At 39.9% G+C, this 22,272-nt stretch overlaps 1 protein-coding gene across 7 annotated transcripts in view; it reads right to left on the bottom strand.

Moving 5' to 3' along the window:
- The window catches only part of ENOX1 (ecto-NOX disulfide-thiol exchanger 1), a 297,335-nt gene that overhangs the window by 82,711 nt on the left and 192,352 nt on the right, over positions 1-22,272 (bottom strand). For 6 of the 7 annotated variants that reach the window (XM_069880861.1, XM_069880891.1, XM_069880840.1 and 3 more), the window contains 4 exons: positions 21,941-22,114; positions 19,990-20,196; positions 13,019-13,252; positions 276-488 (listed from right to left, as the gene is read on the bottom strand). In XM_069880861.1, the coding sequence (XP_069736962.1) occupies positions 276-488; positions 13,019-13,252; positions 19,990-20,196; positions 21,941-22,114 (828 nt within the window). The remainder of the gene's footprint in view (positions 1-275; positions 489-13,018; positions 13,253-19,989; positions 20,197-21,940; positions 22,115-22,272) is intronic. The other variant, XM_069880902.1, reaches the window with a different exon arrangement.

The following is a 22,272-nucleotide window of genomic DNA, read 5'->3' on the forward strand; positions in this document are numbered from 1 at the left end:
AAGTGCTATGTCTACACAGTGGTAGATATTATGTTTAGTGCATGTCTTTGTTTATTAATAAAAAAACTACTGAAACTTTGCTCACCTTGAGAAATAAGCTCTTAGGAATGGTCCTTGTTCCTCCAAATTGCCATAGAGTATGGAATACGATATGAAGTAAAATATGACTGCATTGCAACTACTTACCCCCAAATAAACACACAAAATGATAAAAAAACCACTACCACCACCACCACCATCACTACAAGAACACTGGACAAAAAGAAGTTACTTACATTGAGTGAGGATCCCTGTTAAGGCATTTTTGAAACTCTCCTTGGCTTGTTCCATTTCTTGCTCATGAGCAGCCTTTTCATTCATGAGCCGGCGGACGTGGCTGTTGGCTGATTGAACCATCGAATAGAACTGGTTTGCAGAGCGACGATTCACCTCGCCTCGCTCAATCCAGGTAAGCAGCACTGTGATGGCCTCTGAAAACTTGCTATCATCTAGAACAATCAAAGCACAGGTTTTAAATTGCAGGCATAAATATCCTGCCGAGAACACATTTTCTGCTCCATGTCACATTAAAATCATCATAAATCCTGCTTGCAGTATATCATTTTGGGCAACTTTTGGGTCATTTGTTCTATCAGATGTAGGAAGCCAATACTGCCATGTGAAGCTACATAAATCTTTCTTCAAGGCTTGTCTTCTGCTTACTTTAATAGCTTTCTCACAGAAAAAAAAGCACTTGCCTCTCCTTCCCTGTGGCCTGACTCCGTGCTTTCACAACATCTCCCTTAAGTCATTCAGTGATATGGAATGACCTTACAGCAGGAGTGAGAAGATCTCTGCATTACTGGACCCACTGAGGAAATGAAATGTGTTCATGTTAATCTGCTCAGCTGAAAGCTCTGTCTGGAGCTTGGGCTCAGCCTTTTGTCAACAGATTTCACTAACATCACATTCTTAATTAATGAACAATGACAAGGCTGAACAATTCCTCCTCAAAACACTGAATAATTACAAGGAACTGCTTTGAACAGATGATGTGTCTGTATTTGTTTTGCATTTTGCATTTGTCTGTGTCTCGGTTTACATATTTTTTTAAAGGAGGCCAGATGAATCCAGACAAACACATGGATTACAGCTTTATGTTTACTACTCAGGTAACTAAAGTCATATTTCTCTGCAGAAAGATCACAAAAACTGGTGGCTAGATTTTGTGCAATCCTTTCCCAAATAATCTTCTTTCCTCTGACAGTGCTCTCAGTTTCCTCAGAAAACTCTTAGTGCAGCATCCATTACACTTCTGGCTTCGTCAGGATTAAGAGGACACATTTCATTTAAGTCCCTTTTAGACTGAACTGCAAGAAAATGTTATTACAACAAAGTGTCTTCCCGTGGAACCATTTTTGTGCAATTCGATCTCATTTTTTTCCCCCAGGATTTTATTTCATAAAACTTGCATTTCCCAGCAAATCATTTTAAACATCTCATCTAGTTGTTGTTTGGTAGATTGCCTTACATATATTTTTGGATGGCAGGAACATCTTTGTATAGGAGAAGGAATGTAGTTACAGTGAGGAGCAGTACAGTTATAACCAAAAGATACTTAAAATGAAAATTGGAAAATATTAAACCAAATCAACTGTGTTACAGGATACAGAAATATAGGGCATAGTTTTTAAGACTCTGTTTTCCATGTGCAAAGAATAGTGAAATATTAATTCCTAAGTGATGATTTGGGCTTTTATTCTATCAGTAATTACTCCTCTAAAAGGCAAGGAGCCTAAAGTACAAAGAGGACAAATGACATGGTCTGTGCCTGTCTCCTGAGAAGAATAGATTTTACATTGCTTGATCTTTAGCATTTTATTAAACGAAACGTGCTTTCAGCTACAGTGATAGGATTAGCTCTTTAGAGCTGGAAAGGCATGTTCACCCAAAATCCCTGAAAAAATCTGCAAAATAAGAGCATCAAAACAAGCTCCCTTTGTACAATGATGTATCTGTTGTGGCTTTACATTAACATATGAGTCATCGTGATCATTCATTAAGCAATTGTCTCTGGGGAGGCAGAGTCAGTCAGGCATATTTTCTTTCCATATTGTCCCCTTGGATTAGACTGTGTCCTAGCTTTGCTGGATACATAGGCAGCAGGTACGTATTAAGTGTCTCTAATGAGTGAGATTGGCTGAATGTGAGCCTCAGAAAATCCAAATGTAAACAAGACTCATGCAAAACCTCTTCCTTGCAAGAAAACACTAGGATAAGACTTTCCATGCGCGGGTAAAATCTTCAGCCTGCAAAACACATGGGAGCTGGATGTCACAGATCCAGTACAGCCAAGAACTCATTCCTGAAACATAATGTTTATTATAATTACAGTAGTCAATAAGAATAACCTGTAATGGCTTCTGGCAATGTTAGCATGCAATTTCCAACACTCTGTGCAGTCAGGTCACCCTGCAGATGGCACTAGCCTGTTAAGACCAAGGATGCAGCTGATTGTGAGTAGGGAGCAACTACAGCTCAATGTTCCTCTTTTTTTCCCTTGTAGACATCATTATCTATATCATCACACATAATTTATCACCCAACACTGAAGTGCCATTTAAAGTAAATTATTCCATTCAATCTAGGTCAAGACATGAAGAGCAAAGTTGGGAGAAACAGTACACAGAAGCACCTCTGAAGAGGTACACCATGACCTATGAAGAAACAGTGAGCAGAACTGAGCAAAAATGTTTTGTGGAAATGCATGAGGAAGATGGGCTGCACAGAAACATTCTCCCTTTTACACATTTTAATACCTTCCCAGTACAGCCTATGTATTGTTTTGCAACAGAGTGTCTATGAAATTAAAACAGCCTTCCCCTTTTTTTATTTTTATCAGGCACAGTTGGTATCTGTAAGGGATGTTCATAAATGTGTCATCCTTCAGCTATGTAGATTCAACCCCCTTAAAAGGACATGCTGAATACTCTGTTCAGCATATTATAACATTAGGGAGCTGCAGGGGTCTGCGGCCCTGTTACAGCTAATTCAAGGCTCTGTGTTAGCAGGAAAAAATCCTTTCATTGGTAAACATCAGTATCTTCATTGATTACATAATTAGAAGATGCATTAAGAAATGCTAGAGGGTAGTATATGCACAACAGGAGCACATTAGTTAATAAAATCTTTTCTCTACAGTTTTAAATTTTCTTTATTTCACCTTCATTTCTAACTTTCAAATTCTTGATTTGACTACTCAGTGACTGACGTAAGGTAACTCACCATGAATTAATTTTCTTCATCCAGAATGCAGCAACTTTTTCTGAGCAATGAGAGAGTCACTTAGAAAATCAGATTTTTATATCAGATTGTTCATTTATTTTTTATTTAGTAGATAAATAGTAGAAGAAATTCAGCAACAGAATCTAATTTGCTCAGAGTATGAACTGCCTTATGATTCCAGCCATTCATTAAAAAAATGAAACAAAACTCCTAATTCTGTTCAAAATAATTTTCTTGCTGTTGGATGCACATAAATACATACTGTTTAAAAACATACTCTTAAAATAAATTCCTTTATGTAAGACAAGCTACCATACATAGCTGTTCTTTTAAAATGAGCACATGGCAAATTATTTCTTGCACTTAAAGCTTTCCTCTCCTCCAAGTTACAGCACGTTTTAAGCAAATAATGTAGGATCCATCTCCTTTATGTCAACATCTGATTTAGTAACTTCTACAGTCAATAGAAAGAGATTGACACTTGTCAAACAGGCTTTGTCAGTCCTGTTTTAGCTGCCTACTTGAGGGTGAGGTGAACTGTGCTCCAGAAATGCCTGCTTTCCTCAGCTGGCTGTAAAGGGAGCCTGGGGTGAGCTGTTCATATATAAACATCTCTGCAACAGACATCATGCTCTGATATTGGTCAGAGCAACCCCAAGCATTCCACAAGTGCACCAGTTACAGAACACCTACCCAGAATTTGTGTACTTGTGTTGGGTTTTCAGTTATACTGCAAGCTGTGATGTTCACTATGTTGTTTTAATACTACCCATCTATTGAGGACAGCTTGCTGGGTGTCTGTCGACAGACATTTCCAGGTGCTGCCAGACTCAATTACAGGCCTCCAGAGATAAGATATATCAAATTCTTCTCATATCAACTGAAGATATTTGGCACTTAAATCCTAGCTCACAACTTAGATGAAATGAAATATAAAGAAAAGAAAATGCATCCCTAGAGCTGCCTGGGAAATTGTCAGCTGGGATATTTCTATGACAAAAAAAGGAAATGTTGACAAATGTTTTGCATTTTTCTGCTTGTAATTTGACCACCTCTAAGAAACCTCAATCGGAATAAACTTTTTAATAGAAAAAGCTATAAGAAAAACCACTAAATAATGGTACACTGGGAAAAGGTGTTGGAAACAGAGTTTTGACTTTCATCTTATGGAGTTTCCCTGGCGTAACACAGGACAGAATTCATCTCAGAGTAATCTGAAATGTTGTAACTATTTATCTCTTAATGTTAGGCACCTCCATAAGGCTCTTTCATAACTTGGGTGACAGCGTCTAAGGCCTTAGCCATTAGAAAGGAGATAGACTAATCCATCACTCCAAAGATAGGCATTCAAAAACTCTTATTATTATCAATTTTACATTTATAGATAAATTGCAAATATAGCTAACTTGATATTTCTCTATTTCAAGACTGACAACTGTATGCTGGACTTCTAGCTAGGACAAGATCAAACACTGAGCTACAGTTGCCTTTAGCCTTGTTAGTATCTTCCCAAAGCTGGGCTTTCTCAAATGTTTGAAAAGTCCCAGAGAATTCACACAACACTTGGAGCCTGTCTTAATCAAAAGCAACCTTCCTGTGTTGTCCTACAGGCCATAGTGTTGTCCAAAGTCAGCACATCCTGTCTCTTGTCCCTAATGTTGCTCCCTAATCCAATCTCCTAGGCTTGCAAAGAGATTCTGTCTTGCAAGACAGAGTTCTTGTTCTTCCTCCTAATGACTAAACCTAGAAAGCTCCACTGCTGACTGTGTATGGTTTGGGTTGCATTAATGATCTCATTTTTCTCTGGCCCTTCTGTAAGATGGGAAAGGGCTGGAGTGTCCTTATGCTAAGGTCTGACCAGACCAGAAGAAATCCAATTAATAAAAATAACCTGAAGATATTCTTGTGAGGACTGAGAATGACTGCAGAGGCTGCAGATGGGACAAGAGTTGTAAGATATGTCCCATCTCTTTGCCACTGATTGACAACCTGTCCTCTGACAGCTGTAGCTGTGCCATAGGAAAATGTCATGTCCCCTGCCTCATCCCCACCTGCTCAGCCCTCCTGCTTGCTCATGGTTACACTGCCCTCAGGTGTGCCTGGAGTTCCAGTTTGTCAAGCTGGGCCCAGTTCAGTTATTATAGGAAAGCGGGAGCGGCCACTTCAAGTTGGAAACATCTTCACTCCATATAACTGCAGCCGGGGAGAGTGTATGGCCAAGGTTACTGTTAATCTGACTTCTGATTTAATAATTTATTAGACTATAACTAAGATTTCTGAACCACAAACACTGAATTCATTATTAAAAAAAAAATAAAGCGCAGTGTGTGACTGCTGTGGGTGAATCAGGTCAGCAAAAAGGTTTACTAACCTCTCTCATCAGCAGGTTCAACCCAGTTCCTCTATGCATCAGGAACAATTTGCTTCCCAGCACACACCACTTTCAGTGGCATAATGATGACCTATTTTTCTCTTGGCTTAAGCACTCCTCCTGCACAGAATGCCTGCCACAGACCTAGAAACACAACTTTTCAGCTACTACCCTCGCCTTCTTTTTCTCCTGTGCTCAAATATCCTATATAATCATGCCATACAACAAATCTGTTTGGTATTTTGGGGATGTATAACATTTTTAACCCATTGGCACAGCATAATAAGTGCGAAACAAGAAATACAAATTCTAACTGCCAAAGGGTTGTTTTGAAGAATGATTAATATCCACCTTACTATTTCTAAACAACCTCAAGCGATACTATAACCAAGAAACTTCTCCAGTTATGTAATAAATGACTGGTTGAAACTAGGTTTGATAAAAGCATATATGTTTACTGAAAGATATCTTAAAATGTACTCTCTCCCTCCCCTATCAAACCCTTTCTTTCAAATTAAATCACACAAGATTATCCCAGTGGCGGGTGTTTCATGTGAGACACAGAAATCCATTATCTTATCCTGCTAACACCATTATTTCCAAGAAAAAGTAATTATGAGTGTACTGAGTTTCCTCCCTGTTTCTCAAAATCATGCCACAAACTTTCTGATCCGTGGGCTTCAGTTTCCCAGTTCAAAGTAACTAATGAGCCATTTTGCAGTGTGGTGCATTCAATGAAGTGGGTTTATATTAAAAATCTTAAAATTTGCATTGATACATTACAGATTAGGTGAGGGAGAACACTTTCAGTAATACACTTAAGAGTGAACATTCTCCTTGCAGGCTTTCAGAGGGAGGTGCCCAGGGAATTGGGTTACCAGGCTGCTGATAGCTGAGCCCACCTTACACTCTTCTGCCAGCAGACAAAAATGCCCTTGCACTGTGCCTGTTGAGAGCCCCTGTGCAAGGCTCTCAGAGCCAGATGTATTGTGTCACAGCAGATGTCAGCAGCATATGGAAGAAGGAAGGAGAAAATGATGATCTAAAAATGGGAAGGGTGAGTGAACAGATTTGATGCTAAAGCATCAAAACATGTCTGTGGTAGGGCTCTGTCCTGAAATACTACTAATAAAAAAAGATTGTGCTAAAAAAAGGCCTGGAGTCTTTCAGCAGCAATTAAACCGGGCGTTCATTGGATTTGTTGGGAGGATCTCAGCTTTGCCCCTTCTTCTGACATAGCCATGCACTGAAGTTGATCCTTTCTGCATGAGACTTGCCTCTCCGGATAATTGTACTGCTTCTGCAGTGCTCCACAAGTTTGGCTCTCAAGTGCAGAGTGCTAGTGACAGCAGTGTGGTTTTCATCTTAGTGATATATCCTATTTCCCAAGCAATTAAATGTTGTTTATATTTCAAATGATGTGCAAGGGTTGAGATTGCCAGGCTTGATGTTACCTGAATCTTGCACAAGATGCATCCCTGGTTAGTTCGTTCTACTGTAACTGCCATCTATTTATTTAAATTTCCAATCTGTTCTCTCTTCAGGGGATAATACAATGCCTGGCAAAGAAGGAGCTTCTCAGTTTTTCAAATTATATTTTTTTAAATGGGAAACCACATGAATAACTTTCCTGTGCTCATAAAGAAACACTGCATTTAAAAGGAAGGCAAATTCCAAGGTATTGCATATGACTTGCAGATATTTATGTCTCCTTTGCTGAAAATATTTGAAAACAGGTAATTGGATATAAAGAGATGTCTTCGTTAGGTGGTGGAACTATTTAACTACCTGCAGCAGATAAGACAGATGTAGTACTCTAAAGGAGCTTATTTGCAAGAAGTTATTTCTGACGATGATAACATTAGGAACAGATATGCTTGAATTAAGAATACCATAATGTTCAAAATTCTGCTTTGAAACGCAAATGTCGTAAGCATGCAGATTAAAATGTTTTGTTCCAATGCACCTGACAGTGGAGTGTTCTACTTATATGAAAAAAGGTTCAGGCTACCACCACTTCAGTGATGTTCTGGCTACCATATTACTCAACTGTTCATAAAACACCTAGGAAAACAGATACCACAGTATGCAAATTTGATCCTAAATATCTACTGACACATCTGACTGTGCAGTAATAATCCATCTGATCGAATACTGAAGAATCAAAATCTCAGAGACATGCATCAAGCAAAATGCTCCAATGAACTGGGAGACAAGAAGGCCACAATTTCATAATATAATAGCAGAAGACCCAATGTTCTGCTGGTTTTGTCAGGACAAGAACTTAGGGACCATTCTCAAAGGCTTTTTAAGGAGGCAATTCACAGTTACACTTCACTATGAAAGATCTTGGTTTCCCAGAACTCACATCCATGAATTTCTTGGATATTTCCTCAAGAAAACACAGATTTTTTACCTAAGGCAGAAGGATGAAAGAAAGGATGCCATAAGTTTCATTAACTTGGGTTACACTTAGATGTTATCTGATTCTGTGGCAATCAGCTATTGGTTTGATTAAACTATTTGCAATGTTATGACAAATTTTTATGTATTTGGATCAAAAAATAGATTTAAACAAATGGTGCCTATTTCTTAAGTTGCTTTCCCCCTTCCAACCTACTTTTGTGGTTTGGAAGGTCAAAAAAACCAAAAAAACCCAAACAACCCAAAAAACCCCCAATCCTAGACAAAAATAACTTGCTATGAAAAATTAAACAGCAGTTTGATTTTCCCAACCAGCTTGCAAACCTTGTCTCTGCTTGGGACCAGCAGAAAACATCACTAGCAAATTATCAATGCAAAGCAGCTCAAAAAAGTTTAATCAATGAGATTTAGCAATGTAGGCCTATATTTTTAGAGGTAAAGGCCTAAATCCATGAGACCAACATCCAAGATACTAGCAATATGTCACTGTCACACAGCAAAAAGTGGCAATAACAAAACACAACAGGTAGATAGGGAGATGAACTACACCACAGGCACTTAGAGAAAAGAAAAGTGAATACAATCATGGCTAACAACATGAAAGATGCAGAAATGCCCACGCTGCCAACAAGGAAAAAGTTATGAAAGATTTCTTTTGCAGGTCTCTGAAGACTTGAATGGACAAGATAAAGAAAAAATGAAAAGGGAAAGGGAAAAGGAAAGGAAAAAGTAAAATACCCATAAAACAGCACTGTCTGCTATAGGATAAAATGGCAAATGGTGAAAAAAATACACTGGTCCACAATCTGATCGGTTTGCCATATTTCTGCATAAATCAAGCATTCAAACCAAATTCTTTGCAGATATAAAGGGATTTGAGGTAGTCCATATTGATCAGGGAATGGAGAAGTCATAGCCTCTCACGCTTTTGCAGGTATGCGAGGCCTCATACGCAGTGGGGGTATCTCAGTTCCCAGCTCTAGTCACCAGGCTAGAATTTTAAGAAATCAGTTCTTTTTCCCCTAAAGCTCCATACCAGTAGAGGCTACCTGGATGAAATTTTATGATGAACTTTGGTTCCCAGCTGGTATAAAAGATCCTCTATACTCTCTCACCCACTCTCATCTATGGCAGTTACTGCTGGAGCAGGTGGCTTCAGCACATGTGAGGAAAAGGAATATGCTGAGAACACTGCAGTGAGTTTCCAGCCAAGTCTGGTACACAAAAACAATGATTTCTTTAAGTCTTATGCTGCGGTTTTTAGGAGGTGAAAAAAGATATTGTCACCTCCGTTACAGACTCAAGCATTATCTAGACCACAACAAGGTACTGGCTGATGAGCCTACTTCATCGCTGCTTCATGTCAGATTTCCTTGCTGTCAGGAATTTCCAAGGTTATTTTGACCACAAAAGTTGCTTGTATTCAGCCCAAGTTGTCTACATCTGTGATTGCAAAGCAGTATCTTGGGATGACAGATGTTTAGTTATTTTGGCTTGCTTTTCAGCTAGTGTTGCTCAGTGAAGTTCTGGAGGCACGGCAGGAGCTGAAACCTTCATGTTGGGCCCTTGCAGCTCTGTCTCATGAGCTGGCAAAAGAGCTCATGAGTCTTTTGAAGTGAGTACTATAGAGAGGTCATGACTTTCCTTAAGAAAATGACTGCAAAACATCTGCTCAAAAAACAATCTTTCCAGGTAAATCCTGCCAAGAGCAGATACCTTTTGATCCTCCTAGGATGTATTGTGAAGGCTTTTGCAGCAACACAAACCTGGTGATATCCACAGAGCTGAGATTTTGACCCCCAGTTTTTTTGTGCATGTGTGTGTAAGTACATGCATGTATCTTCTCTTAGCTTCACTGAAGTCCACATTTAAATCGTGAACATATGATGACATGAACGTATGCATGAATGGCCCTTTGCCAGAGTTAAGGAATTTTCTTTAGTTTTGCTTTACCTCTGAATTTAGGATGTCACATAGGGTTTGTGCTGAATCCATGTTGCCCAAGGGAGGCCATAATGTTCTACCCTGCTGTCTCATAGATACTGACTAGGATGCCACAGGAAATATTAGGCAGAGTGTAGGACTCTCCAGTATAATGACTGAGCCAAACCTGTGCTTTCTAGAGTACTTAGTAGAGGACGCAATGCACGATCGGTGAGAAGGGAGGGGTCTTCCTTGCATACTCTATCTCCAACTATCTATAGAGATCCAGGGCTAGCACCATTGATATCACCAAAAGGCAATTGCTAATTAGGAAAGTTTTAAAAACTGCAATATGTTCTTCTGCTGGATTTTAATGATTTTTTAACCAATTAAAAAAAAACCCAAGACTTTAACATTTTGGTTTCTTAATTTATTATCTTCAGTTCTATATGCTTCTGAAAGTTTATCTTTATTTCCAGAGAAACAGTCATGTACATGGTGGTGGTCTATATCGTGCTCAAAATACTGCTATATTAGATTTGTGCATATATGCCAAGCTCTGGTTAAATATCCCTCAGGAGAAACAAAGACCTAAATGCTTGGAATAAGTTTTAGTTAAGTATGGAAACTTCTCAGAATGAAAAGAAAAAACCTTCTAAATATAGACATCTTAAACATCTTGCAAAAACCCACGTTCATCTGCCCCAAGCAATGGCCAGCCATACGGAAGAAATTGTCCAGACATTTTGCATTTTCTGGCTTAGTACAGGAAACCTCTAGGCCTTACTACATAAAGAAAAACTTTCCTATAAAAGATTAACTCCTAAAATATTCAATTAAAAACAGATTCTGGGAACAGATGGATCTAAAACTCTGCATTGTATTGTATAACCTCTAGAGGAGTTGGACTGGAAAGCTAGGTAAGAATCAGAAATTCTTATATGTCAGCCTCTTTCCCCCTTTACTCCTGGTCTATTAATCCATCTGGCTTATTTTACTAATCTCCCAGTTAGTTAATGAATTATTTAAGAGAAGAGTGTATGTGGTGAAAATATCAGTAAGCCAAAGTAATAAAAGACTGGGGCAACAGTGACAACTAACAGCAACCAATGCAGTACTCAAGGAGACAGTAGGGTGCATCTCTGCTCCATGCTCTAACAATGCAACATTCAGCACCATTCTCCAGCTTCAAAAACATGTTTCATAGAGTCCAGTGTGTTGACAGCTAGATAGCCTACGTCTAATCTGGATAATTCTGAAACAGTGGCAAGAATCACAGTTTCTTGTGATCTGGCACACAGTAAAATAACATGCTTGGCCACCACATAGGGAGAGAATGCCAAACACAATTGCTAAACACTTAATGAAAACAAACACAACTCTAAGGGGCATAAGGATTTGTTTGCTTGATCTTTCCTTAGATTACTTTACCATGAACAATTTTCTTTCTTTGCTTCTTACTTGCTATGTTAACTATTAGAGATGGGAATCCTCAAGATGTACCCTTGAAAAAAAATATTTTAGTAAGTGTTCTCAGAAAAAAAAAAAACCCAAACCAAAACACAAGCAAGGAAATTGATACCAAAACAAGACACTATCTTGCACAAATAATTTCAATGAAGGAATGGATGGTGTCTGTCTGAGAAAAATTGTACCACTGCATCTACAAGTTTGCAGATGACACCAAGCTAGATGGTGGAGTTGTCACACTAGAAGGATGGGATACCATCCAGAGGGACCTGGACAAGCTGGAGAAGTGGGGTTGTGTGAATCTCATGAAGTTCAACAAGGCCAAGTGCAAGGTCCTACACCTCGGTTGGGGCAATCTGTGGTTTCAGTACAGAATGCGGGATGATGTGATTGAGAGCAGCCCTGCAGAGAAGGATGTGGGGGTGCTGATTGATGGGAATCTCGACACAAGCCAGCAATGTGCACTTGCAGCCCAGAAGGCCAATCGCATCCTGCGCTGCATCAAAAGAAGCGTGGCCAGCAGGTTGAAGGAGGTGATTCTGCCCCTCTATTACTCTCCAGTGATATCCCACCTGGAGTACTGTGTCCAGTTCCGGAATCCTCAATATAAGAAGGACATGGAACTGTTCAAATGGGCCCAGAGCAGGGCTACAAAGATGACCTGAGGGCTGGAGCACCTTCCATATGAGGACAGGCTGAGAGAGTTGGGGTTGTTCAGCCTGGAGAAGAGAAGGCTCCAAGGAGACATTATAGCGACGTTCCAGTACCTGAAGGGGACTACGAGAAAGCTGGGGAGGGACTGTTTATAAAGGCACGTAGTGATGGGATGAAGGGGCTTTAAATTTACAGCTTTAAATTGGAGAGGGGGAAAACTTAGTCTAGACATTAGGAAGAAATTCTTCATGATGAGGGTGGGGAGACACCGGAACAGGCTGCCCAGGGAAGTTGTGGATGCCTCTCCCTGGAAGTGTTCAAGGCCGGGTTGGATGGGGCCTTGAGCAGCTTGGTCTGGTGGGAGGTGTCCCTGCTCATGTCAGGTGGGTTGGAACTATATGATCTTTAAGGCTCCTTCCAACCCAAACCATGATATGATTCTATGATCTGAGGGCCACGATAAAATGGAGCTCATGAGGGCAATTTAAATGCCAGGAATTGGGACAGATGCATGCATGTAATGTAGTAACAGATCAGTTGATGAAATAAATATATTTTAAGAATCAGGCCTCTAATACGAATGATGTTTGCAAGAAGTTGTCTTATTATGACAGCATTTCCAAGGTGGATGACGACAGCAGCTGAGTGAAAAAAAAAAACAAACCAAACCAGTGTAAGTATCCTAAGGTTCTGTTTTAGCTGTTGAAGCACACATAGATGGGCAGAAGTTATACATTTCTAGCAGGTGGGTGAGTATCATTATCATTGGCATAGAAATGACAGAGTAACAGGGAAAAGGCAACAGGGCAAGTAATGAAATACATTGGAAAGAAATAAGCTCCCCTGCTCTGACTTCTGGATAGCTCCTACTCTTAAGAAATAATACACTGAAAAGTATCAGATGCTGCTTACCTTTCAATTTTTCAGCCAGCAAAGCAGCTTCGTGTTCAGAATAATGCATTATTGCTGGAGGAGAAGGAGGACGCAGCCTGTCTTCTTCCATTTTGCGTCTGTGGCGTTCTTCTCTGGCCAGCATTCTTTGTTTGCATTCCCATTCATAAAAGTCATCTCTTGCCTGAGCAAAATCAACATGAAGGCGACCTGAATCCTTTTTGTCTGTGCTAGATCCTAATCTCATGCGGTAACCTGAAATTAACAAGCAGAACTAACTGTTGCAGGACTTCATTGCTTATTTTCTTCCCTCTTTTTTTCCCCCTCAAGTGCAGCTAAGTAAAAATGTGTATTAACAGATTCCCACATATCTAGGCAGGATCATTTTCTTTTCACAGGAAGATAAACATTCGTCCACTCATTTTTCCTCACAACTTTCTGCATCACTGATCAACATGGTAGATGAGTTGAAGAAGTTGACCTGAAGGTACAGAATGTACATTTCTGTTTGTGAGTCTCTCAAAATGTTATTTTTCTTCTTGATACCATTATAGGTACACAGGCCAGCTAAACAAAAAACAGCTACTGAAAAGTGATCTGTTTTGGTTTGAATGTAAAGTCCTCCTTCTCCTGATCCTGTTGAGATCATGTGCAGTTCAGGGTTTTTCTCCAGCCTGTTGAAGGAATTGGAAGTATAAGGAAAGGCTGAATTTTATAACAATCATGAATACGGATGAATTAGAAAATTGTGCTACATAATTTCCTGGGCCACAAAGGTGGTGGTTTCATACCTGCATTGACGCTAGATCTCAAATTTTGAGGCTTTATAACTGCAAACACTACTTCTCAATTCCCATTGGAAACAGCCTGGCAGTAAATACAAACAACCTACAAATTAATTGAGTTCAGAATTCTTTAAAGTAATTTCAGAAGTGTGCATGGATTTATTAGACATTTGCAAGACTCCTTTCAGAACAAATAATGAAACCTGTTGTGTCTCATCTTTAGTGATGTTCTACATGCTCATAATTTAGGTCAACATATCATATGCTAAAGCTAGCAGACGGAAAAGGCTGTAAGTCAGGGGCTATGCAGTGGTGCAACAGGGCCCTATTCTGTACCAAAACACTTAACTGCTGTCAGAGGACAAAGAGATCGTGCCACAGCTATAAAAGAAGCTTTTTGTGACCGTACTGTGAAAGAACATATGTTGGCAACTATATTTGTTCTAGTTTTATTTCTGAGGCTGAAAGATACTTGCAGAGCAGTTTCTCTAACTTTTAAAATGCCAATTCAGAGAAAATGTGAGGAAACACTGTAGAAAGTTGCAAACAAAGCCTTCAGATGCAGGTAAAATTGGTCTGCACTATGCTAGCTCTAATTTCTCCATGCCAACACACTGCAGTAGCCTCAGAAGCAAAGCAGCCCAGTAGAGGCTTCTCAAATCCCAGAATGCTGTGCAGATGAATTCCATGCTGAGTTGGCTTATAGGAGGCTCTTCAGAAACACACATCACTATAATCACTGCTTAATAACTTCAGGGACAGGAAGTTCCCATTCAATACAGCAAGAAAAATGGTTTTTGCTGCCTCTGAACTATAATCCAAAAGAACCTACCTTTCAGTCTCGTGGTTTGTCTGTGGTTTGGAGAGCTTCAGCACCTCACCACTAGAGTTAAAACTCAGTTTTGAACATTCTCCAGGGTGAGCAAAGCTAAGACTTATGTAAAAGAGTAGGAGCATCTTAGCAGAAACATGGTGTACTCTTTGTTTTACTGCTGTAAAAATGTCCTTCTGTATGAATACAAGGGACTGTTGGTAATACAGCACGTATGAGACAATAGCTTCAAAGACATTAAATATATGTGTAGTGATGCTTTCAAAACCAGTCTGGGTGCCTTTTGGTTTGACATTTTCATTTCAAACATTTCGTAGAGTTCAGCTAAGCAGCCTTTCAGTGAGAGGGAGGTATAACTTTCATTTTCCAGCAGGAAGTCCAAACTCAGATGGAAAACTCAAGCTAAGTGTTTCAGAGGTCCCTCAAAGCCAGAAAGCATCAAAAACTTCCCTGGAACCTACCAAATGTGGTCTCCAAATTTCACAAGCTTGGGACAATGTAGAACTGAGTATTGCAGAAGAGGAAAATGAGGGGATTATTTGTTATTTTAAAGCCTCATCTATTTTGTTATGCTTTCTCTTGCTCAGAGAAGTAAACACTGTTTTTTACCCAGAAGGCTGTTTGTGGTCATATATGTAGCTCTAGTCACAAGGTGTTGAAAGGAAGAATTATAGACACACCATATTCAGTGAGACAAAACAGAAGAAGAGCACGGTGACCTTTCGGAGCTGGGCCCTGAAAGGGGAGTAATCATGTGGTTTTATCCACAGAGGTGTAGGCATGAAGGGGGCAGCCAAAAAGGGTCAGTGATGCAGCTACCCTGATAACTGTGACAAATGTTAACCCCCTAGTTTGACTTGCCAGCTGCATTCCTCAGTGATTGCTCTGTGCCAAAATGCCATTATCATCAATGTGAAAGGACAGTGCCAAGGTTCCAGGTCTGAAGAACCTAAAATTAGATCTCCCAGCTGGGCTGCACTTTGTAAGAAGACACAGTGTCTCTTCCTCTCCCCCCTCATCTTTTGCTTCTGTTGGCAGGAGCACACTGGGCATGGGCAGACAGAGAAACACAGTAGTGCAGGACACAAGCCTCTTGTGGACCTCAAAGCCCCACTTAATCCAAATAAAGAACTAATGAAAAGGACGGTGCATCTACAGGCTGCGTGTGCACCAACAAAGTTGAGATTTACTAATGGGGCCCTCCTTTTTGAAGTAAACATGGATAACAGAAAAAAAAAGTTGAACAGTACCTTATGTAGCACTGTACAAATGGTTCCCTTTAGGTAATCAGTTTAAGTGTCTCCAAACTAACAGATTTTTTAAACTGCCCATGAATCACAGTGAAAAAATCTGACTGCTTGTTTAACTCTTAAGACTGAAGGTGACAGTCCACCAGGTGGTTTTCAGGAGCACAGAAACTTAGAATAACCTGAATCAGAAGGGACCTTGGATGTCATCCAGTTCAATTCCACTCTCAGAGTATGGTCAGCTTCAAAGTCAGCTTAGGCTGCTCAGGGCTTGACATCTTTCCCTTAGCAGAAACAGCAAACGCCTTTGGCATAGCTTCTTGCACCCTCCTAAATCAGGCTTTGCAGACACTATAGGTCCAGTTGCCTGGCCAGTGAAGAACAGACTCCTTGATGGGTGGATAGCCAGCAAGATGCTGTGTAGCAAGAGATGCATAACATCTATAATTTGTACACTATGACTTGGCCGACTGTGAGGCAGCAATACAAAAGAGTGCAGAAGCCAAACCTGGTGCTGAAGCTTTGATGGTATCATTTGCCAAGGTATTTGATCTTAGAAGACCGGTTTCCAAAACCTCTTTGGGATTGGGCTGCTCCCATTGCTCTCAGCATGTGTGTGTGTTTTTCCTTGTAGCAAAAGATGCACAACTGGCAGGCCCTATTTTGTATATAGGATCCTCAGGCACCCATTTGGGTTGGCAATTGAGCCATGGGGCAGCTGTTAGGCTTGCTTTTTTTTCCATATAACATCTCTCCTTGCTAATGTTCAAGGGTATTTAAATGCATGAGAGAACCACCTGCCACTGCCTCACTTTCTTGCGTGGGCAATGAATTGCCCTCACAGACTCTGTTCCCCACCTCTTTGCTCAGGACTGCAGCTAGCACAAACTGCATGCCAGTCTTGTCATTTTTAATTTCAGTTTTGCACACAATGGCAGGGGAAAAGACTTTGGAAACTTGCCAAGATCCTTGCTTTAAAGGAGCAGCAACAGGAAAAATTAATGAGGGTGCTAAATAAAAATCAAACACATTATTTCCATATCACAGGTCTAGTTAAAACTCCCTGGCTTGACTTACCTTTGAGTGTTTTGTATATTGGGCACCAGTCAACAGCTGCTCTCTAACTGGGGATCTAGATCACACTGTTGATGATGATCAGCAAGACCATAAAATAAAACCAGTATGTGGTACTAAATGGAAACCCACAGGGGAAAATATCCACAGGAAAAATGCATACACAGGCTTTTGGTCTGTCTCAAGCCACCTGTTTGTCCCATATTTTCAAGTCCAGAGGCATCAATATTTGCAGCAGTTATTTAATTGTCAGCCATAAGAATGAAGTTCATACAGTTTGGAGAAAGGATTTTCTCATGGGATAGTATGTCAATTTTAGAAAGTTTCTGCAGGAGATCAAAAGGTAACTTTCAAAGCTAAATGAAAACCACCCCTTCTCAAGTCAAATTTTTTATCATAGTCTTCAGCTCCCAGTCTCCTTTTAGTATGTATTTACTTAGGGATAGAAAGGAAAAAAATCAGTGATTAAACTACTTGATGGATTTTGTAATTACTTGCACTATTCTGATGATAAGCACAGGATGGATACTAAGTTAGGTGAGATCAGATGGGATAGACAGATAAAACTAATTTGTTAGACAAAATTATCATTATATTACAGATATTAAAGGCATGACTCTTCCCTAATATAACATGCATACTATATTAACCACAATTTATGTTTGTACACCTCTTTTGTCTCTAACAGTGAAAAGAAAATGCCTTAATATTCTTTATCCCTGCCACTTCAGAATACATTAAGTTTGAGAATGGAATAATGACTGATTAAACCCCCCAGTATTTCAGCATGAATAAAACATGCCCCTGTCTAGTGCTAGACCACCTTGATCTGCTCCCTGTTTCATTGGCAAGCTTCTGCAAAGTTCTGTGCTGATGGTAAAAATAAGTGAAACTTGGCTGCAGCATGCCCCTGCTTTTCTGTCCCCTCCCTCGCAGCTCCACTGGTTCTTTCCCTGATCTGGTCAGAGACATTAAGTAAGTACAACACTCTGGAAGAAAGAAAAGGTGTGGACAAAAAGACAGATAGGGAGGGAAGCTGAGGAGAAGGGATGGAATAGATGGTATGAGGAATCATAGACAGCAGTATGACTGTGATGAAAAGAAGTAGAAGAAGGAAGGATGGATCAGGAACTTGGAAATGAACTGGCAGAAAAATCAGGGTGAGGAAGGGAATCTGCCACCCCCATCTCTGCTTATTTCCCTTGTTCTGAATATACAATATAGCATGCATGAATGAGGACACGTGGCAGCACAGGAAATTTCCTACTAATCATCAGATCTGTTCCTCCAGGATTTAAGGCACATAAAATTAAAATAAAACTTGACTTGGAGTGAAGCAAGCAGTTAAATCAGCTGCATTTCTGAGCTTTTCATTGCTTTCTTCCTTGCCACTGTTTTGTTTATCATATACAACAATATCAACTCCTAGTGAATCTGGTGTGTCCTTCATCTGCTCTGTTACTTGTGAAGATGGGGTCGCTTGGACAGAAATTGGAAGCTGGGAAATGTGCTACTGCTTCTTCTTACTGCAATGACTGTAATGTAACACAATTTACTACAGCATTATGAAGCTAGAAAGTGAATAAACAAACAAACAGGAAGGATGGAAAATGGGAAAAGAGGATGAGGATGGAGGCAGAAATGAAATTAAAGGAAACAAACAAAGAAAAAATACAAAGGAAAAAGCAAGGTGGAATGAAAATTTGGGAGAAATCTGAAAATAGAGCAATATTTCAAAGAAATCATTATATACACCCCACAAACCTCACTGTTTTCTGTAGCTCTTCAAACGGTTATTTAAAGTAAGCAGCCAAAGTGGAAAAAAATCCAAACAAAATCCAAGCACAAAAAATTTTGTGAAACAAAGGAACTAGATTTTTCCTGACCACATATTTCAAAAGTTCAGATGTTCCTCTCTTTTCTTTCTTTAATTTTAAGACATAGTTGATGGTGATTTGAGAGACCACTTGCTTCTAGCTGTGTGAGCCTCCTATGACACCTAAGGGACATTGAGGTTACGTTCTTTCTGCTAAACGAAAGATGGTCAGGATGATAGCTCCAACAAGCTCTCACTAATTGTTAGCTGCCTCCCTAGCTCCATTTTGTGTGGCCTCAGTGGGTCCCCTCAGGGCCACCCTACAGAAGATGGGCAGCTGTAAGCCAGTTCATTTCATAGAGCTGTAAGCCAGTTTGTTTCCCATTGCTAAGGAGCAGTCCTTGACCCTTTTGTATTTAAGAATACCTTGCATATAGGGTGAAAGTGTTACATGACACTTGTGGGGCAAAACAAAGCTTATGGGTCTCTCCACCTAGAATGGGAGATGAACAATAAATGGGATACAGCTCAGGAAGGTGAAGAGGGGCTCTGTTAGGAAGCTTATCCTCAAATGAAGGAGCATGTAACCTTAAGAGGGCACTGAGAGTCGCTCAAGTCTGATATAAAAAAGCAGAACTGTTTCTCATCTCTTTTGTTCTTTTATTTTTTTTCTCTTTGTCAGAAAATAAAAGAGATTCTGAAATTTTACACCTGAGTTCCTGTGGCACTTGTTGTCCTGGGAGGCAACGGATGTAGCCTACAGATGGGCTCAGCCCCTAACCCATCCGGTAGCTGAATACATGTACACACAAAGGCAAATTTTATTCAGACTGCACTGCACATCTGTAAAAATATGCCAATGAAATTGCCAGCCTATCCGAGAAACTGGCGCTGGAAAACAGCAGTGTTCCTGGCCTAGTGCCCTTCTCTTTCCACAACCTATGAGCAAAACTATATAAACCTGAGTAAATCGAAAATAAGATTGTTCTGTAGTGAATTTCAGGATCTGTTGCATTGTTGTGGGATGGCAGGAAATTGCTCCTGGGTAAACAGCATACAAAACCATGCACAAGGCTTGGCAGACACAGAGAAATACAGAATTGCCCCTTGCCATTCCCAGCAACAGCCACTGAGTTCAAGGAAGACTGGCTGAGATAAAAGCTAAGAAAATAAGCAAACATTAGCATCACAAAATACAAATGAGAAGCAAGGAAAATCCATTAAAGAATGTGAAGTACCAGAAAGGTAAATGGCTTTATCAACCATGAACTCCTCTGCAAAACGAATGTGACAAAAATTCTTCTTGCTTTTCCGAATTGCTGTTATATCTCCACACTGCTCAAAGACTTCCTGAATAATTTCCTCCGTTGCGTTTTCTGGTAATCCTCCAACAAACACTGTTTTACACCCAGGAGGTCTCTCTCTTGTTGAAGGTGGTGGCAGATCTAAGTCAAAACAGAAATCACATTGGAATACAAAATTTGTCTTTTGATCCATTGACTCTATTCTTTCCCCTCATCAGTTCTGGGCAGCAACAGTGATTTGACATAGCGTGGAGGCGGGAGAGAGGGAGAAGCAAAATAATTGAATACTGCAGAGATTGTCTGAAACTGATTACTTGAATCTAAACCTTTTCAAGTTTTAGGTGGCATTTCAGAGATTAATTCCTGCCTCTGCGGGTTGTTCTCCAGGACAGATGGCAAGGTCTAAAAGGATCTTTCTTTTCCCTGCACAGTCACACAAAAATTAGAAAATATTTTATTTAAAAGCAGGGGAGCTTCTTGATTTGATCCTGAGCACAGATTTCAAGCAGTAGTCCAGTACATAGAAAAAGGCTGAACTTCACCATCTGGCTCATATCCATTGCTCACAACACTCCCCAAGTGTGTGGGCCCTCTGCAAGCCAGCCCATGCTGTGTACACCCCAGGCACTTGGGCTGGACACCTTTCCCTGATCTTAGCATAATTTCATTTCTGTCTCAGGGTACAGGAGTACAACAAACAGAAAAACAAAGTGGGAAACACGATGAAGTGACAGCATGATGAAAACGCTCTGCCGGTTATCTGTTTTGTCTTGTTGCCAGATAATGGAGCAAACGCCAGCACACAGGAAGGATAACCTCGCTGTTTACAAGTGCTCATGAGGTGAAGTGGCTAGAAATGTTATTTTTGAGTATATAAAGAAAGAATATATACATAAATCAGAAAACTATTAAAATTTTGTAAGCTGTATAAAAAATATACTCCGTCACAACACTTCACCTTATTTATTTGTAGATCACTAGAGTGTTCCTCTAAAAGTAATTCTCTGAGAATGAATCTGATTGACATAACTCAGGTTTTTTGGCCCTTTTACACAGTAAATGGGTTTACAGTCTTAAAATACACACAAATATATACATTCACATACACACAGTCAGTTTTATTAAATCATGCTCTGAGTGCGCTGCAAATCCAGAGTACCAGACTATTTGCTTAATTTTCTCTTTTGGCTTCACAGTGATAGTGAAAGCTTCTGGTCTGATGGCTCTGAAACCAAACTCCTAGGGCTAACATACACAAAATCAGGCTTTGTGCCTGAGATGGTGGCTCGGTAGGAAGAGTTTTCCATTTGCACAAAGTCCCAGAGGGGCACAAGGAAGACTGGTCCCTGTTCTCTAAGAGAAGAAGGAATTCATCTGCCATGCTGCCCCCTCAGAACTGGCAAGGAAGGAATTGTAGTCTCCTTTTTCCTCCATGTGCCTCAGGAAGGGACCAGAGCTAGTTAGCATCTTAGTGTAAGGTGCCATGTTCAAAGACATGAGCCCAGATTGGTCCTATCTATCCACAGGCAGCTGAAGGAGAGCAATAGAGATGATCAGCACTGTATAACTGTCATATTTTGTGACATTCTGATCTAAGGGAAAGGCAGATGTCTACTATGAGAAGTGCAGATCTTCAGGCTCGGTTAGCTTTGTTTCAGTAATTATTTTTCTTTTTTTGTACAAATTGCCTAAGTTTTTTTTACATGACCTCACAGAGATAAATAAGTACGCTCTGATACCATGCTCTGCTTTACACACATAGTAGACCTTAGAAGGAAACACCATACTTGCCACACTCTGCTTAAAAAACATAATTTGTATTAGATAAAATATACTTCAAGCAATATATTTAGGAAAATAACATTCTTTCATCATATCCACTTACTTGGGTTTGGAGGGAAGAGTGTGCAGCTTTTACAGTGAATTATTTCTTTGACTACAGGCACATCTGTTGGTGGTGGTGGCGGCACTAACCCCATGCCTGGTATCATTGGGTTAATCGGAGTGATTCCAGTCATCATGCTAAGGCTTGGATCAAAGCCTGGTACACAGATTGAATCTGTAAATATGTAACATAAAAACCTGGCTTATAAATCTTGAAAATTTTTTTTTTTTTCACTTTGGCATTTTTTTTTTCCCCAACATCACTGTTAAAAAAAAAGAGAAAAAAAAAACAAAACAAAGGAAAAGGGAAAAGGAAGAGCAATAGAGAAGAAG

This window comes from Phaenicophaeus curvirostris, chromosome 1 (genome assembly GCF_032191515.1).
Source record: "Phaenicophaeus curvirostris isolate KB17595 chromosome 1, BPBGC_Pcur_1.0, whole genome shotgun sequence".
NCBI classification, from domain to species: domain Eukaryota; kingdom Metazoa; phylum Chordata; class Aves; order Cuculiformes; family Cuculidae; genus Phaenicophaeus; species Phaenicophaeus curvirostris.